Below are 16,861 nucleotides of genomic sequence, written 5' to 3'. Positions count from 1 at the left end.
TCTCTCCCTGTAATAACTCTATGTCTCTCTGTCTTTGTAATTAGAACTATAGCAGAACTATAGGGGTCAAAAGGGGGCTGTGCGTAGCACAGGCCCCTTTTGACACAGACACAGACACACACACACATACACACAGTCAATATTTACAGAGGCACACAGACACACACACAATAGTCAATACTGGGTTGTGCGAAGCACAACCCAGTATTGACACAGACCCACTCAGGCACACACAGACAAACACACACACACACACACCCACAGTCAATATTGTGCGGTGCGGCAGCACCGCACAATATTGACAGAGGCACTCAAACACAGACACACGCACAGACTCATACACACACACACACACACACAATAGTCAATACTGGGTTGTGCGAAGCACAACCCAGTATTGACACAGACCCACTCAGGCACACACAGACACAAACAAACACAGACACACACATAGACAGACTGACACACACAAAGTCAATATTGTGCGGTGCGCCAGCACCGCACAATATTGACAGAGGCACACAGGACAGAGGCACTCAAACACAGACACACGCACAGACTCATACACACACACACACACACAATAGTCAATACTGGGTTGTGCGAAGCACAACCCAGTATTGACACAGATCCACTCAGGCACACACAGACAAACACAAACACATTCAGACACACACACACACAATAGTGTCAATACTGGGTTTTGCGAAGCACACAACATTACTAGCAGTGCAATGCACCACTCTCGCGATTTCCCAAAGGGAAATTGTCTAGTGTTTACTTTCAAATGCTCAGTTTTCTTCCTTCCCAATTTTCGGTTCGCTACTCCTCCCACACCGTTGAGCGCATACCAACAAATGATATATCAAAACGTGCGGCTCGGTCGGACTCGGTGTGCTTGTATTTTGTTCTCCAGAATATTCACGTTTCGCAAAGTTATTCGCAAGAAACGGGCCGAAATTTTCCCATAGAGAATGAATGGGACAAGCTCAAAAAAGTCCCAATTTCCCCCCTTTTGACAAAGACACAGACACACACACACATACACACAGTCAATATTGACAATATTGACAGAAGCACACAAACACAGACTCACACACACACACAATAGTCAATACTGGGTTGTGCGAAGCACAACCCAGTATTGACACAGACCCACTCAGGCACACACAGACACAGACACACACAAACAGAGACACACACATAGATAGACTGACACACACAAAGTCAATATTGTGCGGTGCGCTAGCACCGCACAATATTGACAGAGGCACACAGGACAGAGGCACTCAAACACAGACACACGCACAGACTCATACACACACACACACACACACACACAATAGTCAATACTGGGTTGTGCGAGGCACAACCCAGTATTGACACAGATCCACTCAGGCACACACAGACAAACACAGACACACACAGACAGACTGACACACACACACACACACACAGTCAATATTGTGTAGTGCAGAAGCACCGCACAATATTGACAGAGGCACACAAACACATTCAGACACACACACACACACACAATAGTGTCAATACTGGGTTTTGCGAAGCACACAACATTACTAGCAGTGCAATGCACCACTCTCGCGATTTCCCAAAGGGAAATTGTCTAGTGTTTACTTTCAAATGCTCAGTTTTCTTCCTTCCCAATTTTCGGTTCGCTACTCCTCCCACACCGTTGAGCGCATACCAACAAATGATATATCAAAACGTGTGGCTCGGTCGGACTCGGTGTGCTTGTATTTTGTTCTCCAGAATATTCACGTTTCGCAAAGTTATTCGCAAGAAACGGGCCGAAATTTTCCCATAGAGAATGAATGGGACAAGCTCAAAAAAGTCCCAATTTCCCCCCTTTTTCAAACATCGACTGCTCTGGTATGCCTTCACCTAGAAACACCATTCAAACTGTAAAATGTAGACACAAACCTTGTGTATTCGGGGTGTATTCAACTTTTTCCTAAGTTGTGTAGTTTTTGAACTGTGAGCCCCAACTGGTCGGCAGTGAATTTGGAAAAAATCAGGGTTTACAATGAGTGTGTATTGCGGAATGTTCCAGGCTAGAGTGAGAGGTTAGAGTGGAGAGGCTTTAAAAAAAATTCTCTGAAATTTTTTCTTTACACTACAACTACGGCCACAAATGTTACTCTACAGCAGTGAAATTCTCCAAGGTTGTAGCCACACTTGTCCTCTTTCTCACAATGTGTTCACTTTTTCTGTAGGATTTACGGTTTATCTTTGGTGTGCCTTTTAGCCACAAGAGGAGCTCTCAACTGCTCCATTGACTCCAATGTTAATCGAGCACAGGATTTCTGGAGAAAAGCAGAAACCCCCTTTTTTAAAACTCAATGACCTCGTCAGAGCACACACACACACACAGCACAACCCAGTATTGACTCAGACCCACTCAGACCCACTCAGACTTTTGACAAAGACACAGACACACACACACATACACACAGTCAATATTGTGCGGTGCTACTGCACCGCACAACAATATTTACAGAGGCACACAGACACACACACAATAGTCAATACTGGGTTGTGCGAAGCACAACCCAGTATTGACTCAGACCCACTCAGGCACACACAGACACGCACACACACACAATAGTCAATACTGGGTTGTGCGAAGCACAACCCAGTATTGACACAGACCCACTCAGGCACACACAGACAAACACAAACACAGACACACACACACACACACACACACACAGAGGCACACAGACACACACACACAATAGTCAATACTGGGTTTTGCGAAGCACACAACATTACTAGCAGTGCAATGCACCACTCTCGCGATTTCCCAAAGGGAAATTGTCTAGTTAGTGGTGCATTGCTATGCATGCACACTAGGCACCTCTATAGCAAAGCTATAGAGGTACCTAGTGTGCAATGCAAAGCAATGCACACTACTGTTCTTCCCGTTTTTCTTCTTCTTCTTCCGTGTCGACTTTCGGTTCGTAACTCGTCCCACACCGTTGAACGCACATCAACAAATGATACATCAAAACGTGCGGCTCGATCGGACTCGGTGTGCTTGTATTTTGTTCTCCAGAATATTCACGTTTCGCGAAGAAATTCGCGAAAAACCGGCCGAAATTTTCCCATAGAGAATGGCTGGGAAATTTTCAAAAAAGTCGCAAATTCTCCCCTTTTTCAAACAGTATCTCCTCTGGCATACTTTCACCTAGAAACACCATTCAAACTGTAAAATGTAGACACAAGTCTCGTGTATTCGGGGTGTATTCAACTTTTTCAAAAGTTGTGTAGTTTTTGAACTGTGAGCTCCAACTGATCATGAGTGATTTTGAAAAAATTCAGGCTTTTCAATGATTGTGTATTGCGGAATGTTCCAGGCTAGAGTGGGAGGTTAGAGTGGAGAGGCTTTAAAAAAACTCTCTGAAATTTTTTCTTTACACGACGACTACGGCCACAAATTTTACTCTAGAGCAGTGAAATTCTCCAGAGTTGTAGCCACACTTGTCCTCTCTCTCACAATGTGTTTACTTTTTCTGTAGGATTTACGGTTTCTCTTTGGCGTGCCTTTTAGCGACAAGAGGAGCTCTCAACTGCTCCATTGACTCCAATGTTAATCGAGCAGAGGATTTTTGGAGAAAAGCAGAAAATCCCCTTTTTTGAAACTTGCTGTAAAATCCACATTTTAGACAGTAGGACCATAAAAAATAGATTCAGGTCTTCCTTAAAGTCTTGTCTCTTTGACGGTGCCGTTTGTTTAGCGATACCATGTTTTGTTTTTCCATGGATAGCAGTTGTTCGGCAGGCCCGATTCGGCCGAAAATGAGCTCGTCAGAGCACCTGTGAGCTGCCTCAGCGGCGGGAAAGCTCATCCCCATGGCAACCGTGACTGCAAGAGCTGTGGCTCTCTCTCTCCCTGTAACAACTCTATGTCTCTCTGTCTTTGTAATTAGAACTATAGCAGAACTATAGGGGTCAAAAGGGGGCTGTGCATAGCACAGCCCCCTTTTGACACAGACACACACACATAGACAGACTGACACACACAAAGTCAATATTGACAGAGGCACACAAACACAGACTCACACACACACACAATAGTCAATACTGGGTTGTGCGAAGCACAACCCAGTATTGACACAGACCCACTCAGGCACACACAGACACAGACACACACAAACACAGACACACACATAGATAGACTGACACACACAAAGTCAATATTGTGCGGTGCGCCAGCACCGCACAATATTGACAGAGGCACACAGGACAGAGGCACTCAAACACAGACACACGCACAGACTCATATACACACACACACACACACACAATAGTCAATACTGGGTTGTGCGAAGCACAACCCAGTATTGACACAGATCCACTCAGGCACACACAGACAAACACAAACACAGACACACACAGACACACACACACACACACACACAGTCAATATTGTGCAGTGCAGAAGCACCGCACAATATTGACAGAGGCACACAAACACATTCAGACACACACACACAATAGTGTCAATACTGGGTTTTGCGAAGCACACAACATTACTAGCAGTGCAATGCACCACTCTCGCGATTTCCCAAAGGGAAATTGTCTAGTGTTTACTTTCAAATGCTCAGTTTTCTTCCTTCCCAATTTTCGGTTCGCTACTCCTCCCACACCGTTGAGCGCATACCAACAAATGATATATCAAAACGTGCGGCTCGGTCGGACTCGGTGTGCTTGTATTTTGTTCTACAGAATATTCACGTTTCGCAAAGTTATTCGCAAGAAACGGGCCGAAATTTTCCCATAGAGAATGAATGGGACAAGCTCAAAAAATTCCCAATTTCCCCCCTTTTTCAAACATCGACTGCTCTGGTATGCCTTCATCTAGAAACACCATTCAAACTGTAAAATGTAGACACAAGCCTTGTGTATTCGGGGTGTATTCAACTTTTTCCTAAGTTGTGTAGTTTTTGAACTGTGAGCCCCAACTGGTCAGCAGTGAATTTGGAAAAAATCAGGGTTTACAATGAGTGTGTATTGCGGAATGTTCCAGGCTAGAGTGAGAGGTTAGAGTGGAGAGGCTTTAAAAAAAATTCTCTGAAATTTTTTCTTTACACTACAACTACGGCCACAAATGTTACTCTACAGCAGTGAAATTCTCCAAGGTTGTAGCCACACTTGTCCTCTTTCTCACAATGTGTTCACTTTTTCTGTAGGATTTACGGTTTATCTTTGGTGTGCCTTTTAGCCACAAGAGGAGCTCTCAACTGCTCCATTGACTCCAATGTTAATCGAGCACAGGATTTCTGGAGAAAAGCAGAAACCCCCTTTTTTAAAACTCAATGACCTCGTCAGAGCACACACACACACAGCACAACCCAGTATTGACAGAGGAACACAGGACAGAGGCACACAAACACAGACACGCACAAACACACAATAGTCAATACTGGGTTGTGCGAAGCACAACCCAGTATTGACACAGACCCACTCAGGCACACACACACACACACAAACACAGACACACACATAGACAGACTGACACACACAAAGCCAATATTGTGCGGTGCGCCAGCACCGCACAATATTGACAGAGGCACTCAAACACAGACACACGCACAGACTCATACACACACACACACACACACACACACACACACACACACACACACACAATAGTCAATACTGGGTTGTGCGAAGCACAACCCAGTATTGACACAGACCCACTCAGGCACACACAGACAAACACAAACACAGACACACACAAACACAGACACACACAGACAGACAGACACACACACGCACACACACATTCAGACACACACACACACAATAGTGTCAATACTGGGTTTTGCGAAGCACACAACATTACTAGCAGTGCAATGCACCACTCTCGCGATTTCCCAAAGGGAAATTGTCTAGTGTTTACTTTCAAATGCTCAGTTTTCTTCCTTCCCAATTTTCGGTTCGCTACTCCTCCCACACCGTTGAGCGCATACCAACAAATGATATATCAAAACGTGCGGCTCGGTCGGACTCGGTGTGCTTGTATTTTGTTCTACAGAATATTCACGTTTCGCAAAGTTATTCGCAAGAAACGGGCCGAAATTTTCCCATAGAGAATGAATGGGACAAGCTCAAAAAATTCCCAATTTCCCCCCTTTTTCAAACATCGACTGCTCTGGTATGCCTTCATCTAGAAACACCATTCAAACTGTAAAATGTAGACACAAGCCTTGTGTATTCGGGGTGTATTCAACTTTTTCCTAAGTTGTGTAGTTTTTGAACTGTGAGCCCCAACTGGTCAGCAGTGAATTTGGAAAAAATCAGGGTTTACAATGAGTGTGTATTGCGGAATGTTCCAGGCTAGAGTGAGAGGTTAGAGTGGAGAGGCTTTAAAAAAAATTCTCTGAAATTTTTTCTTTACACTACAACTACGGCCACAAATGTTACTCTACAGCAGTGAAATTCTCCAAGGTTGTAGCCACACTTGTCCTCTTTCTCACAATGTGTTCACTTTTTCTGTAGGATTTACGGTTTATCTTTGGTGTGCCTTTTAGCCACAAGAGGAGCTCTCAACTGCTCCATTGACTCCAATGTTAATCGAGCACAGGATTTCTGGAGAAAAGCAGAAACCCCCTTTTTTAAAACTCAATGACCTCGTCAGAGCACACACACACACAGCACAACCCAGTATTGACAGAGGAACACAGGACAGAGGCACACAAACACAGACACGCACAAACACACAATAGTCAATACTGGGTTGTGCGAAGCACAACCCAGTATTGACACAGACCCACTCAGGCACACACACACACACACAAACACAGACACACACATAGACAGACTGACACACACAAAGCCAATATTGTGCGGTGCGCCAGCACCGCACAATATTGACAGAGGCACTCAAACACAGACACACGCACAGACTCATACACACACACACACACACACACACACACACACACACACACACACACAATAGTCAATACTGGGTTGTGCGAAGCACAACCCAGTATTGACACAGACCCACTCAGGCACACACAGACAAACACAAACACAGACACACACAAACACAGACACACACAGACAGACAGACACACACACGCACACACACATTCAGACACACACACACACAATAGTGTCAATACTGGGTTTTGCGAAGCACACAACATTACTAGCAGTGCAATGCACCACTCTCGCGATTTCCCAAAGGGAAATTGTCTAGTTAGTGGTGCATTGCTATGCATGCACACTAGGCACCTCTATAGCAAAGCTATAGAGGTACCTAGTGTGCAATGCAAAGCAATGCACACTACTGTTCTCCCCGTTCATCTTTTTCTTCTTCTACTTCCTTCCCGATTTTCGGTTCGTAACTCGTCCCACACCGTTGAGCGCATACTAACAAATGATACATCAAAACGTGCGGCTCGATCTAACTCGCTATGCTTGTATTTTGTTCTACAGAATATTCACGTTTCGCAAAGTTATTCGCAAAAAACTGCGAAAAATTTCCCATAGAGAATGAATGGGAAATTTTCAAAAAAGTCGCAAATTCTCCCCCTTTTTCAAACATCTACTGCTCTGGCATACTTTCACCTAGAAACACCATTCAAACTGTAAAATGTAGACACAAGTCTTGTGTATTCAGGGTGTATTCAACTTTTTCCTAAGTTGTGTAGTTTTTAAACTGTGAGCTCTAACTGATCATGAGTGATTTTGGAAAAATTCAGGGTTTTCAATGAGTGTGTATTGCGGAATGTTCCAGGCTAGAGTGGGAGGTTAGAGTGGAGAGGCTTTAAAAAAACTCTCAGAAATTTTTTCTTTACACGACGACTACGGCCACAAATTTTACTCTAGAGCAGTGAAATTCTCAAAAGTTGTAGCCACACTTGTCCTCTCTCTCACAATGTGTTCATTTTTTCTGTAGGATTTACGGTTTTTCTTTGGCGTGCCTTTTAGTGACAAGAGGAGCTCTCAACTGCTCCATTGACTCCAATGTTAATTGAGCAGAGGATTTTTGGAGAAAAGCAGAAAATCCCCCTTTTTGAAACTTGCTGTAAAATCCCCATTTTAGACAGTAGGACCATAAAAAATAGATTCAGGTCTTCCTTAAAGTCTTGTCTCTTTGACGGTGCCGTTTGTTTAGCCATACCATGTTTTGTTTTTCCATGGATAGCAGTTGTTCGGCAGGCCCGATTCGGCCGAAAATGAGCTCGTCAGAGCACCTGTGAGCTGCCTCAGCGGCGGGAAAGCTCATCCCCATGGCAACCGTGACTGCAAGAGCTGTGGCTCTCTCTCTCCCTGTAACAACTCTATGTCTCTCTGTCTTTGTAATTAAAACTATAGCAGAACTATAGGGGTCAAAAGGGGGCTGTGCGTAGCACAGCCCCCTTTTGACAAAGACACACACACACATACACACAGTCAATATTGTGCGGTGCGGTAGCACCGCACAATATTTACAGAGGCACACAGACACACACACAAAATAGTCAATACTGGGTTGTGCGAAGCACAACCCAGTATTGACACAGACCCACTCAGGCACACACAGACACACACAAACACAGACACACACATAGACAGACTGACACACACAAAGTCAATATTGTGCGGTGCGCCAGCACCGCACAATATTGACAGAGGCACACAAACACAGACTCACACACACACACAATAGTCAATACTGGGTTGTGCGAAGCACAACCCAGTATTGACACAGACCCACTCAGGCACACACAGACACAGACACACACAAACACAGACACACACATAGATAGACTGACACACACAAAGTCAATATTGTGCGGTGCGCCAGCACCGCACAATATTGACAGAGGCACACAGGACAGAGGCACTCAAACACAGACACACGCACAGACTCATACACACACACACACACACAATAGTCAATACTGGGTTGTGCGAAGCACAACCCAGTATTGACACAGACCCACTCAGGCACACACAGACAAACACAAACACAGACACACACACACACACACACACACACACACACACACACAGACACACACACACAATAGTCAATACTGGGTTTTGCGAAGCACACAACATTACTAGCAGTGCAATGCACCACTCTCGCGATTTCCCAAAGGGAAATTGTCTAGTCTTCTTCTTACTTCTTCTTCCGTATCAATTTTCGGTTCGTAACTCGTCCCACACCGTTGAGCGCACATCGACAAATGATACATCAAAACGTGCGGCTCAATCGGACTCGGTGTGCTTGTATTTTGTTCTCCAGAATATTCACGTTTCGCAAAGTTATTCGCAAAAAACTGCGAAAAATTTCCCATAGAGAATGAATGGGAAACGGTCAAAAAAGTCGCAAATTATCATCGAATTCTCCCCCTTTTTCAAACATCTACTGCTCTGGCATATTTTCACCTAGAAACACCATTCAAACTGTAAAATGTAGACACAAGTCTCGTGTATTCGGGGTGTATTCAACTTTTTCATAAGTTGTGTAGTTTTTAAACTGTGAGCTCCAACTGATCATGAGTGATTTTGAAAAAAATCTGGGTTTTCAATGAGTGTGTATTGCGGAATGTTCCAGGCTAGAGTGGGAGGTTAGAGTGGAGAGGCTTTAAAAATACTCTCTGAAATGTTTTTTTTACACGACGACTACGGCCACAAATTTTACTCTACAGCAGTGAAATTCTCCAAAGTTGTAGCCACACTTGTCCTCTCTCTCACAATGTGTTCATTTTTTCTGTAGGATTTACGGTTTTTCTTTGGCGTGCCTTTTAGCGACAAGAGGAGCTCTCAACTGCTCCATTGACTCCAATGCTAATCGAGCAGAGGATTTTTGGAGAAAAGCAGAAAATCCCCTTTTTTGAAACTTGCTGTAAAATCCACATTTTAGACAGTAGGACCATAAAAAATAGATTCAGGTCTTCCTTAAAGTCTTGTCTCTTTGACGGTGCCGTTTGTTTAGTGATACCATGTTTTGTTTTTCCATGGATAGCAGTTGTTCGGCAGGCCCGATTCGGCCGAAAATGAGCTCGTCAGAGCACCTGTGAGCTGCCTCAGCGGCGGGAAAGCTCATCCCCATGGCAACCGTGACTGCAAGAGCTGTGGCTCTCTCTCTCCCTGTAACAACTCTGTCTCTCTGTCTTTGTAATTAAAACTATAGCAGAACTATAGGGGTCACACAGACACACATACACACAGTCAATATTGTGCGGTGCGTTAGCACCGCACAATATTTACAGAGGCACACAGACACACACACACAATAGTCAATACTGGGTTGTGCGAAGCACAACCCAGTATTGACTCAGACCCACTCAGGCACACACAGACAAACACACACACCCACAGTCAATATTGACAGAGGCACACAGACACACACACACAAACACAATATTTACAGAGGCACATAGACCCACACACACAATAGTCAATTGACTATTGACTCAGACCCACTCAGGCACACACAGACAAACACACACACACACACCCACAGTCAATATTGTGCGGTGCGGGAGCACCGCACAATATTTACAGAGGCACACAGACACACACACAATAGTCAATACTGGGTTGTGCGCAGCACAACCCAGTATTGACTCAGACCCACTCAGACTTTTGACAAAGACACAGACACACACACACACACACAGTCAATATTGTGCGGTGCGGTAGCACCGCACAATATTTACAGAGGCACACAGACACACACACAATAGTCAATACTGGGTTGTGCGAAGCACCCACTCAGACCCACTCAGACCCACTCAGGCACACACAGACAAACACACACACCTTTTGACACAGACACACACATAGACACACACACAGTCAATATTGACAGAGGCACACAGACACACACACACATACACACAATAGTCAATACTGGGTTGTGCGCAGCACAACCCAGTATTGACTCAGACCCACTCAGGCACACACAGACAAACACACACACGCACCCACAGTCAATATTGATAGAGGAACACAGACACACACAGGACAGAGGCACACAAACACACACACAATTGTGTTGTAGATACACACTCAGATAGACTTATACAGGAATGCATTGGTATGAATACTAGCGGTGCAATGCACCACTCTCGCGATTTCCCAAAGGGAAATTGTCTAGTTTTTATTTCTAGCTGAGACAAGAGATACATGAACAGCAAGATGTTTTTTTTTAAGTCTGCATACAATTAAATATAACAAAGATTTTTGTTATATTTAATTTAGTCTCTCTTCTAGTGTGAACCCACTACACACTCCAAACTGTTAGACTGCTGCTGAAGTTGTCATGAAAATCTGCCCTCCCATACTAACATCATTTTGTAAGTCAAAAAGAAAAGAGAACTCACAGTCACATACATTATTTGTTAATTGCATATAACATGCACATAACTTTCTTGTTTTTTTTCATGACTGGTAAAGCATATATGAAAAAGAGAAAGGTGAACAGCCATGTTTTTAATGAAGTGTTTCAGTTCCCATGTGTAGAGCCTGTATGTGATTACAGCACCTTTAAAGTAATTCTGAAAACATGTTTTTATTTGTAGTAAAAACTGCAGTGAAATAAGGAACCGTGACACTTGGAACAGTTACTGCCATCTGCCACAATGAGTTTTCTTTATGCTACTAATTTTAAGATCGTACATACTGGGAGTTTTAAATTGTGAGGTTAGATGCTGTTTATATTGATGAAGTATTAACTGGACTCAGAGTGAAATGTATCATACATGATAATAAGACTGTGTAATGCAAATGACACCTTATTACAAACTGAAAATTGAATGCATTCATTAAAAAAGCACTGCTAATTAATTGCACTTCAGGCATCACTTGTAGCTTATGATGACCTTTTTACTATTATATTGTGACTCTTCTCTTCTGGTGCTACTGTTACTTTATATTTTACAATTTACTATTATTCCATAAATGTTACAGTGGCAGCTTTTAGCAAAAGTTAAGTAGTGTGGATTTGAAGTGAAAACATCAGGATCAACTATAAATTCTGGGAAGCCATAATTTACTGCCCGGGCTTATGAAGTATTGCGAGCCTAATTCAGGGAATATTTGTGACGGGAGGCTGATAATCCTCGCTTTCGCCTCATGTGCTCCCTCCCCGGACATCATCCCAGACTGAGATTAGTTTAATGCTACAGCACCAGTGTTAATCACATTTTGTGTGTTGGTAAATAAACGTTTGTTACGACTCACCACTTGATCTGCTGTGAAGTCGATGTAACCTGGAAGAATCAGAAAGTCGCTGAAGGAGAGACAAGAAAGAAAAAAAAAAGAGGTCAGAACAAAACCTGTTCATCTCAGCAGCTTAGAACCTGCCTCGGCCAATCCAAACCAAAGTCTGAAAAGATTTAGGTTTCACAATCTGCAACCTCACACTACCTTCATACTAAAACTTTGGGTTTGATCATGCTTCACTATACAATTAAGATATTGGTTTTAAATGTAAAAAGTAACATGCACTTAACAAAATATGTTTATGAGGTTCACGTGTCTGCAAACAGTGAGCAACTCATGTCTGAGTAAATATTTTCCAGTTCAGAAATAGAAAACCAAAAAGGTATTCGAGGAACAAAATGTGACTTAAACTACTCAGAGCAGGACATAACATGAATTTCTTTCCTCTTTCCTCAGGAATCCTCAGATGGTGTCATGTTACAGTACAAGCGCATGTGTAAAATGTTTCTGCAAAGAATTTCTTAAATGTAAGGCATGACAATTCATGTGGCACACAAGTTGCAGTGAGGCCCGTGTGACAGTGAGACCAGAAAGAGACACAACAAAATGGCGTGTTCCAACATGTGACATGAGTGGCTGTCATGGTCATTTAACTACTATACTTTAATACACTGTGATTCGAACCAATCAATAAAATCATATTTGCTTCAATTCTACTGTACGTCCTTACTCGTAAATCAGCACTGAAACATAACATGGTAGATTAATTAACAGAGAAATTAAAATTTGATTGATTATTTTAAAGAATTACCAGATAAAAATCATTTTTACACATTTTTGCTTTTCAAATGCAAGGATTAACTTGCTTTTCTCCATTTCATAATAACTCTGAACACTTTTTGAATGTTGGTTAGAATAACTATGCAAATTTAATACATAATGTTGAAGAGCTGATAAACGCTGCAGTGTGTCACTGCCTTGATATAATTCTTGTTACATTTTTTTTATTCTTCAATTAATCACTTAAATAAAATTCCTTGACATAATGAAAAATGTCCATCAGAGTCTCCCAGAGGCCAATGTGCCAACTTCAGATTAATTGTTTGATTAAACCAACAATCCTAAACCCAGAAATTCAGTTAGAGTGACCTGCTTTCCTCTATTTCGTGTCATTGTAATTTAAATACTTTTTTGGCTTCAATTTTCCAGTGGTACCAACAACTATTAAGTACGCCACATTAATATTTTTGCTTTGTTGTATAGAGGACTGCCACGCCGATGCTCTAAATATAGTCGGACCACACAGTTCAGCATAACACAGGCTTGAGTAAGCAGGGACCCAAATTTGTGTGTGTGTGCAGAAGGAATGTGCACCCATCTCACTTACAAGAAGCTGTAATCCAAATTACTCCACTGTTTTCACTTTTTAAACCAGGTCCTTCAATTACCAGCAATTTGTTTTGATAGACAATGTAATTTTAAAAGGTGGCAAAAAAAAATTAGTCTGGGGGTAAAGTTCACAGACGTGATAAAACTTCACTGAAGGCTCAAAGACAATGTGTGTCTGTTTTGCTGCCAACAACAGTGATCACCCAGTTGGTAATGCAAACACAAGAGCACTAGTTACACAAACTCTGTACTCATAATTCAACCCTGACAGTGGATTAACCATGCAACTTCTATTTTCTAAGTTTAGTTCTGTTTTTTTTTTTTAATTAACTGGAATGTTGAAAGATTTTTTTCACTTTCTTGTTATAAATTTCATTCTTTGGGCTTGTTTCTAAAAAAAAAAAAAAAAAAAAAAAAAAAGACATTTTGAGCTCTGGTACGTTCTAGTGTAAAATAAGAGATTGATTTGGACGATTAAAGGGAAATTCCACCAGTTTCAAAAATGAAGTTTGGATTACTTGTGAGCCAGTGAAAACAGCCGTATTTGAAGTTTGAAAAGGGTAACCCTGGTTGTGCGATTTGCATTGTGGGAGATGTAGGATCCATCGTATTTGGTTCTTGACGCATACAAGGGACTGTCCCCTTTTTACATGAGTTGTGGCTCCATGTTTCTGTGAACAAGTAATGGATCGATTAATCAGTAATTAAACTGTCAGGCGGCCGCAAAAGACGGACCCAGGCCCGAGCGCCACTTTGGTTACGAGTTAAAGCAAGCATGCCACCACTCATTCACCCAGTTGTGGCATGTGTTTGACATGCTTTGTGTTAACATTACATCAATGATGTTTCCTATTTGGTCAGCAAGTCGGTTGGATAACTTAGACTGACATAACCTAATGTTATATACAATGTCATACTCTAACCGAAGGAGTGTTGCCCTAAAACCAGGTTATTACTGTTAGCACGCTAAGCTAAATCACACAACTAGACGTTCGTCAAGTGTTGTGCCGTGTTAGAGCCGGCTAGCCCGGGGCAGAGGAGTGGGACTGGTTGTGTCTTTACTTGTATGTGAGCCCGTCTCCGCCGTTGAATAGCTGCTGTCCCGTCAGCCCGTCGTCGGGGACGTAACCGGTCTGCCCGCTGATCAGGTAGTCCGCCATGACGTCCAAACAACCCACACGAGTCCTCCGTTCAGGTTTAGCTAACTATAAACCCACTTAACGAGCTGCGAAGGTAACGAGTGAATACAAAAACACACAGTACACACTCAGGCCCGGGAACAGACACCGAGAACTTTCTTCCTCCGCCGTCTGTTGCTCTCCCTCTCGGCCACTTCACCGTCCGGCAGTCGTCCTGCTCCGTGCCCTCTCCTAGCTGCAGAGATGATACGAGCCGTGTGAGAGTGTTACCGGCTACAAACTGACCAGAAAGTGTTGGTATGGACGTTTATTTGTTCTCTGTCAGCACGAGCTCAATGCGCTCATATTCTCTCTGCAGCTCTCTGCAACACGTGCGTTATTCCCGTCTGACAGCGTTTCCGACACTGACGTAATATCCGGCTGACCCGCCCCCTCATTTTATCATTTGTAATAATTAGTGGTGCATTGCTTCGCATGCACACTATTGTTATTATTACTTCTATTCTTCTTCTTCTTCTTCTTCTTCTTCTTATTATTATTATTATTATTATTCGCCATTGTATTCATAATAATATGTATGTTGCCGAGGAGAATACAGAACTCAAGATCCCTCCATGCTTTCCATCATCAGCCCTCATCGTAGTTAAGTTGGTGTATGAACTCATATCTTTGATGAATTAATTCATGTGTCTTGAGAGCTGCAACTCTCTGGAATGCTCTCCCTGTAAAAATACCTATGGTAAGGCTGGATTACCAACCAGGCAATGCGGGCAACTGCCCAGGGGCCCCAGATATCCAGGGGCTCCAAAAGCCCCATGTTTACTTCATGTCATGTTAGAGTAATTGCAAATTTGCACCTCTGAAGTGAAGTCCTCCATCTCATGGCCCTGCATGGAACCTGCAAACAGCTATTATTTCCATCATCTCACAATTATTATTATATATATTATATATTATATATATATTTATTATTTTCTAAAGAACAGTTTGACAGTGAATAAAATGTCAGAAAATATAATGAAGTGATGAAACTGCCGTGTACAGTGGGGGTAAAGAGGGGCTCAATAACAAATCTTTGCCCTGAGTCTTAAAATATAGTTAAAATCAACTTTAGAGCTGTACTGTTTAAAGATTTTTTTTTTTTTACAGATTTGTTTGTAGAGTTTTATACTTGATTATATTGTTACTTTAAGATTGTTAGGACAATGTGTTGCTACATTTCCTCCAATTTCCTATGTCTCTTATTTTTATTGAAATTTTATTACGTGGTCTTTATCACTCTTTGAAATTGAATCGAAGGCAACTGGACATATGTTTGTCTGGGAAGACGTTTCGCCTCTTATCCAAGGGGCTTCATCAGTTCGTAATTGACTTTCAATTTCAAAGAGAGAACTATGACCTGGATGAATGAGAACATTCACAGACGTGGTCTTTATCATTTTTCATTTTTGTTTGTGTTGCGACTATGGGTGAAAATTTGCTGCAGAACCCTGGCACATTTACATTGATTGTAAACCTCAGTGTTGATTAATGTGCACTGCCCCATATACATAAATATGACGTTTGGGTTTAGGAATAAACAGTTGTGTCATGAATCTTATGATTTCGACATGACCTCCTTTGTTTGCATTTAAAAATTCATTGTGTCTCCAAAAAATACATCATACTGTATGTTGGGCTGGTATTTTGAAAGGAGTTGGTGAATCAAGAGTCAGAAATTCAAAATGTATCATCCTATTTATAACTCATCCTATTTTGCAGTGGCTTCAAAACATCCTTCAGCCACATTTAGCTGTTCAATGTTAGGAAGCACAAGGCCGTCCTGCTCTGGAATAAACACTTGAGGGTGCAATTTTCCCCTCGCTCCATGTTACTCTGTGAAGGTGAAAATAGGTCACACACATTAAGGTCAAGCAGAGCAGTGGAGCAGTTAAAACTGTCTTGGCACACAATTACACTTAACTATATTAGGCTGTAGCTGACACACCAAGTGTGGCATGAAATGAGGTGCCAATCTGATAATGTCAGAGGTGGCCTGGGTTTCTGCAGAACGTGTCAACATTGCAGTGACTGTTGAAAACATTAAATGATTTTTTTTAATCCCATCGTTTCAATTTACATTCACTTAATGTACTTTC

General features: G+C 42.3%; 1 protein-coding gene across 2 annotated transcripts in view; it reads right to left on the bottom strand.

The window, feature by feature from the left end:
- impdh2 (IMP (inosine 5'-monophosphate) dehydrogenase 2) overlaps positions 1-15,112 on the bottom strand; it is a 110,592-nt gene extending 95,480 nt beyond the window's left edge. For both annotated transcript variants that reach the window (XM_041047095.1, XM_041047104.1), the window contains exons 1-2: positions 14,647-15,112; positions 12,214-12,262 (exon numbers count right to left, since the gene is read on the bottom strand). In XM_041047095.1, coding sequence (XP_040903029.1) covers positions 12,214-12,262; positions 14,647-14,744 — 147 coding nt within the window. In that variant the 5' untranslated portion in view covers positions 14,745-15,112. The remainder of the gene's footprint in view (positions 1-12,213; positions 12,263-14,646) is intronic.
- Between the last annotated feature and the right edge of the window lie 1,749 nt (positions 15,113-16,861).

The sequence above is a fragment of the Toxotes jaculatrix genome, chromosome 2 (assembly GCF_017976425.1).
Source record: "Toxotes jaculatrix isolate fToxJac2 chromosome 2, fToxJac2.pri, whole genome shotgun sequence".
NCBI lineage: Eukaryota > Metazoa > Chordata > Actinopteri > Toxotidae > Toxotes > Toxotes jaculatrix.
The sequence above is the reverse complement of the archived record's forward strand: the minus strand, read 5'-3'. Positions and strand labels throughout refer to the sequence as shown.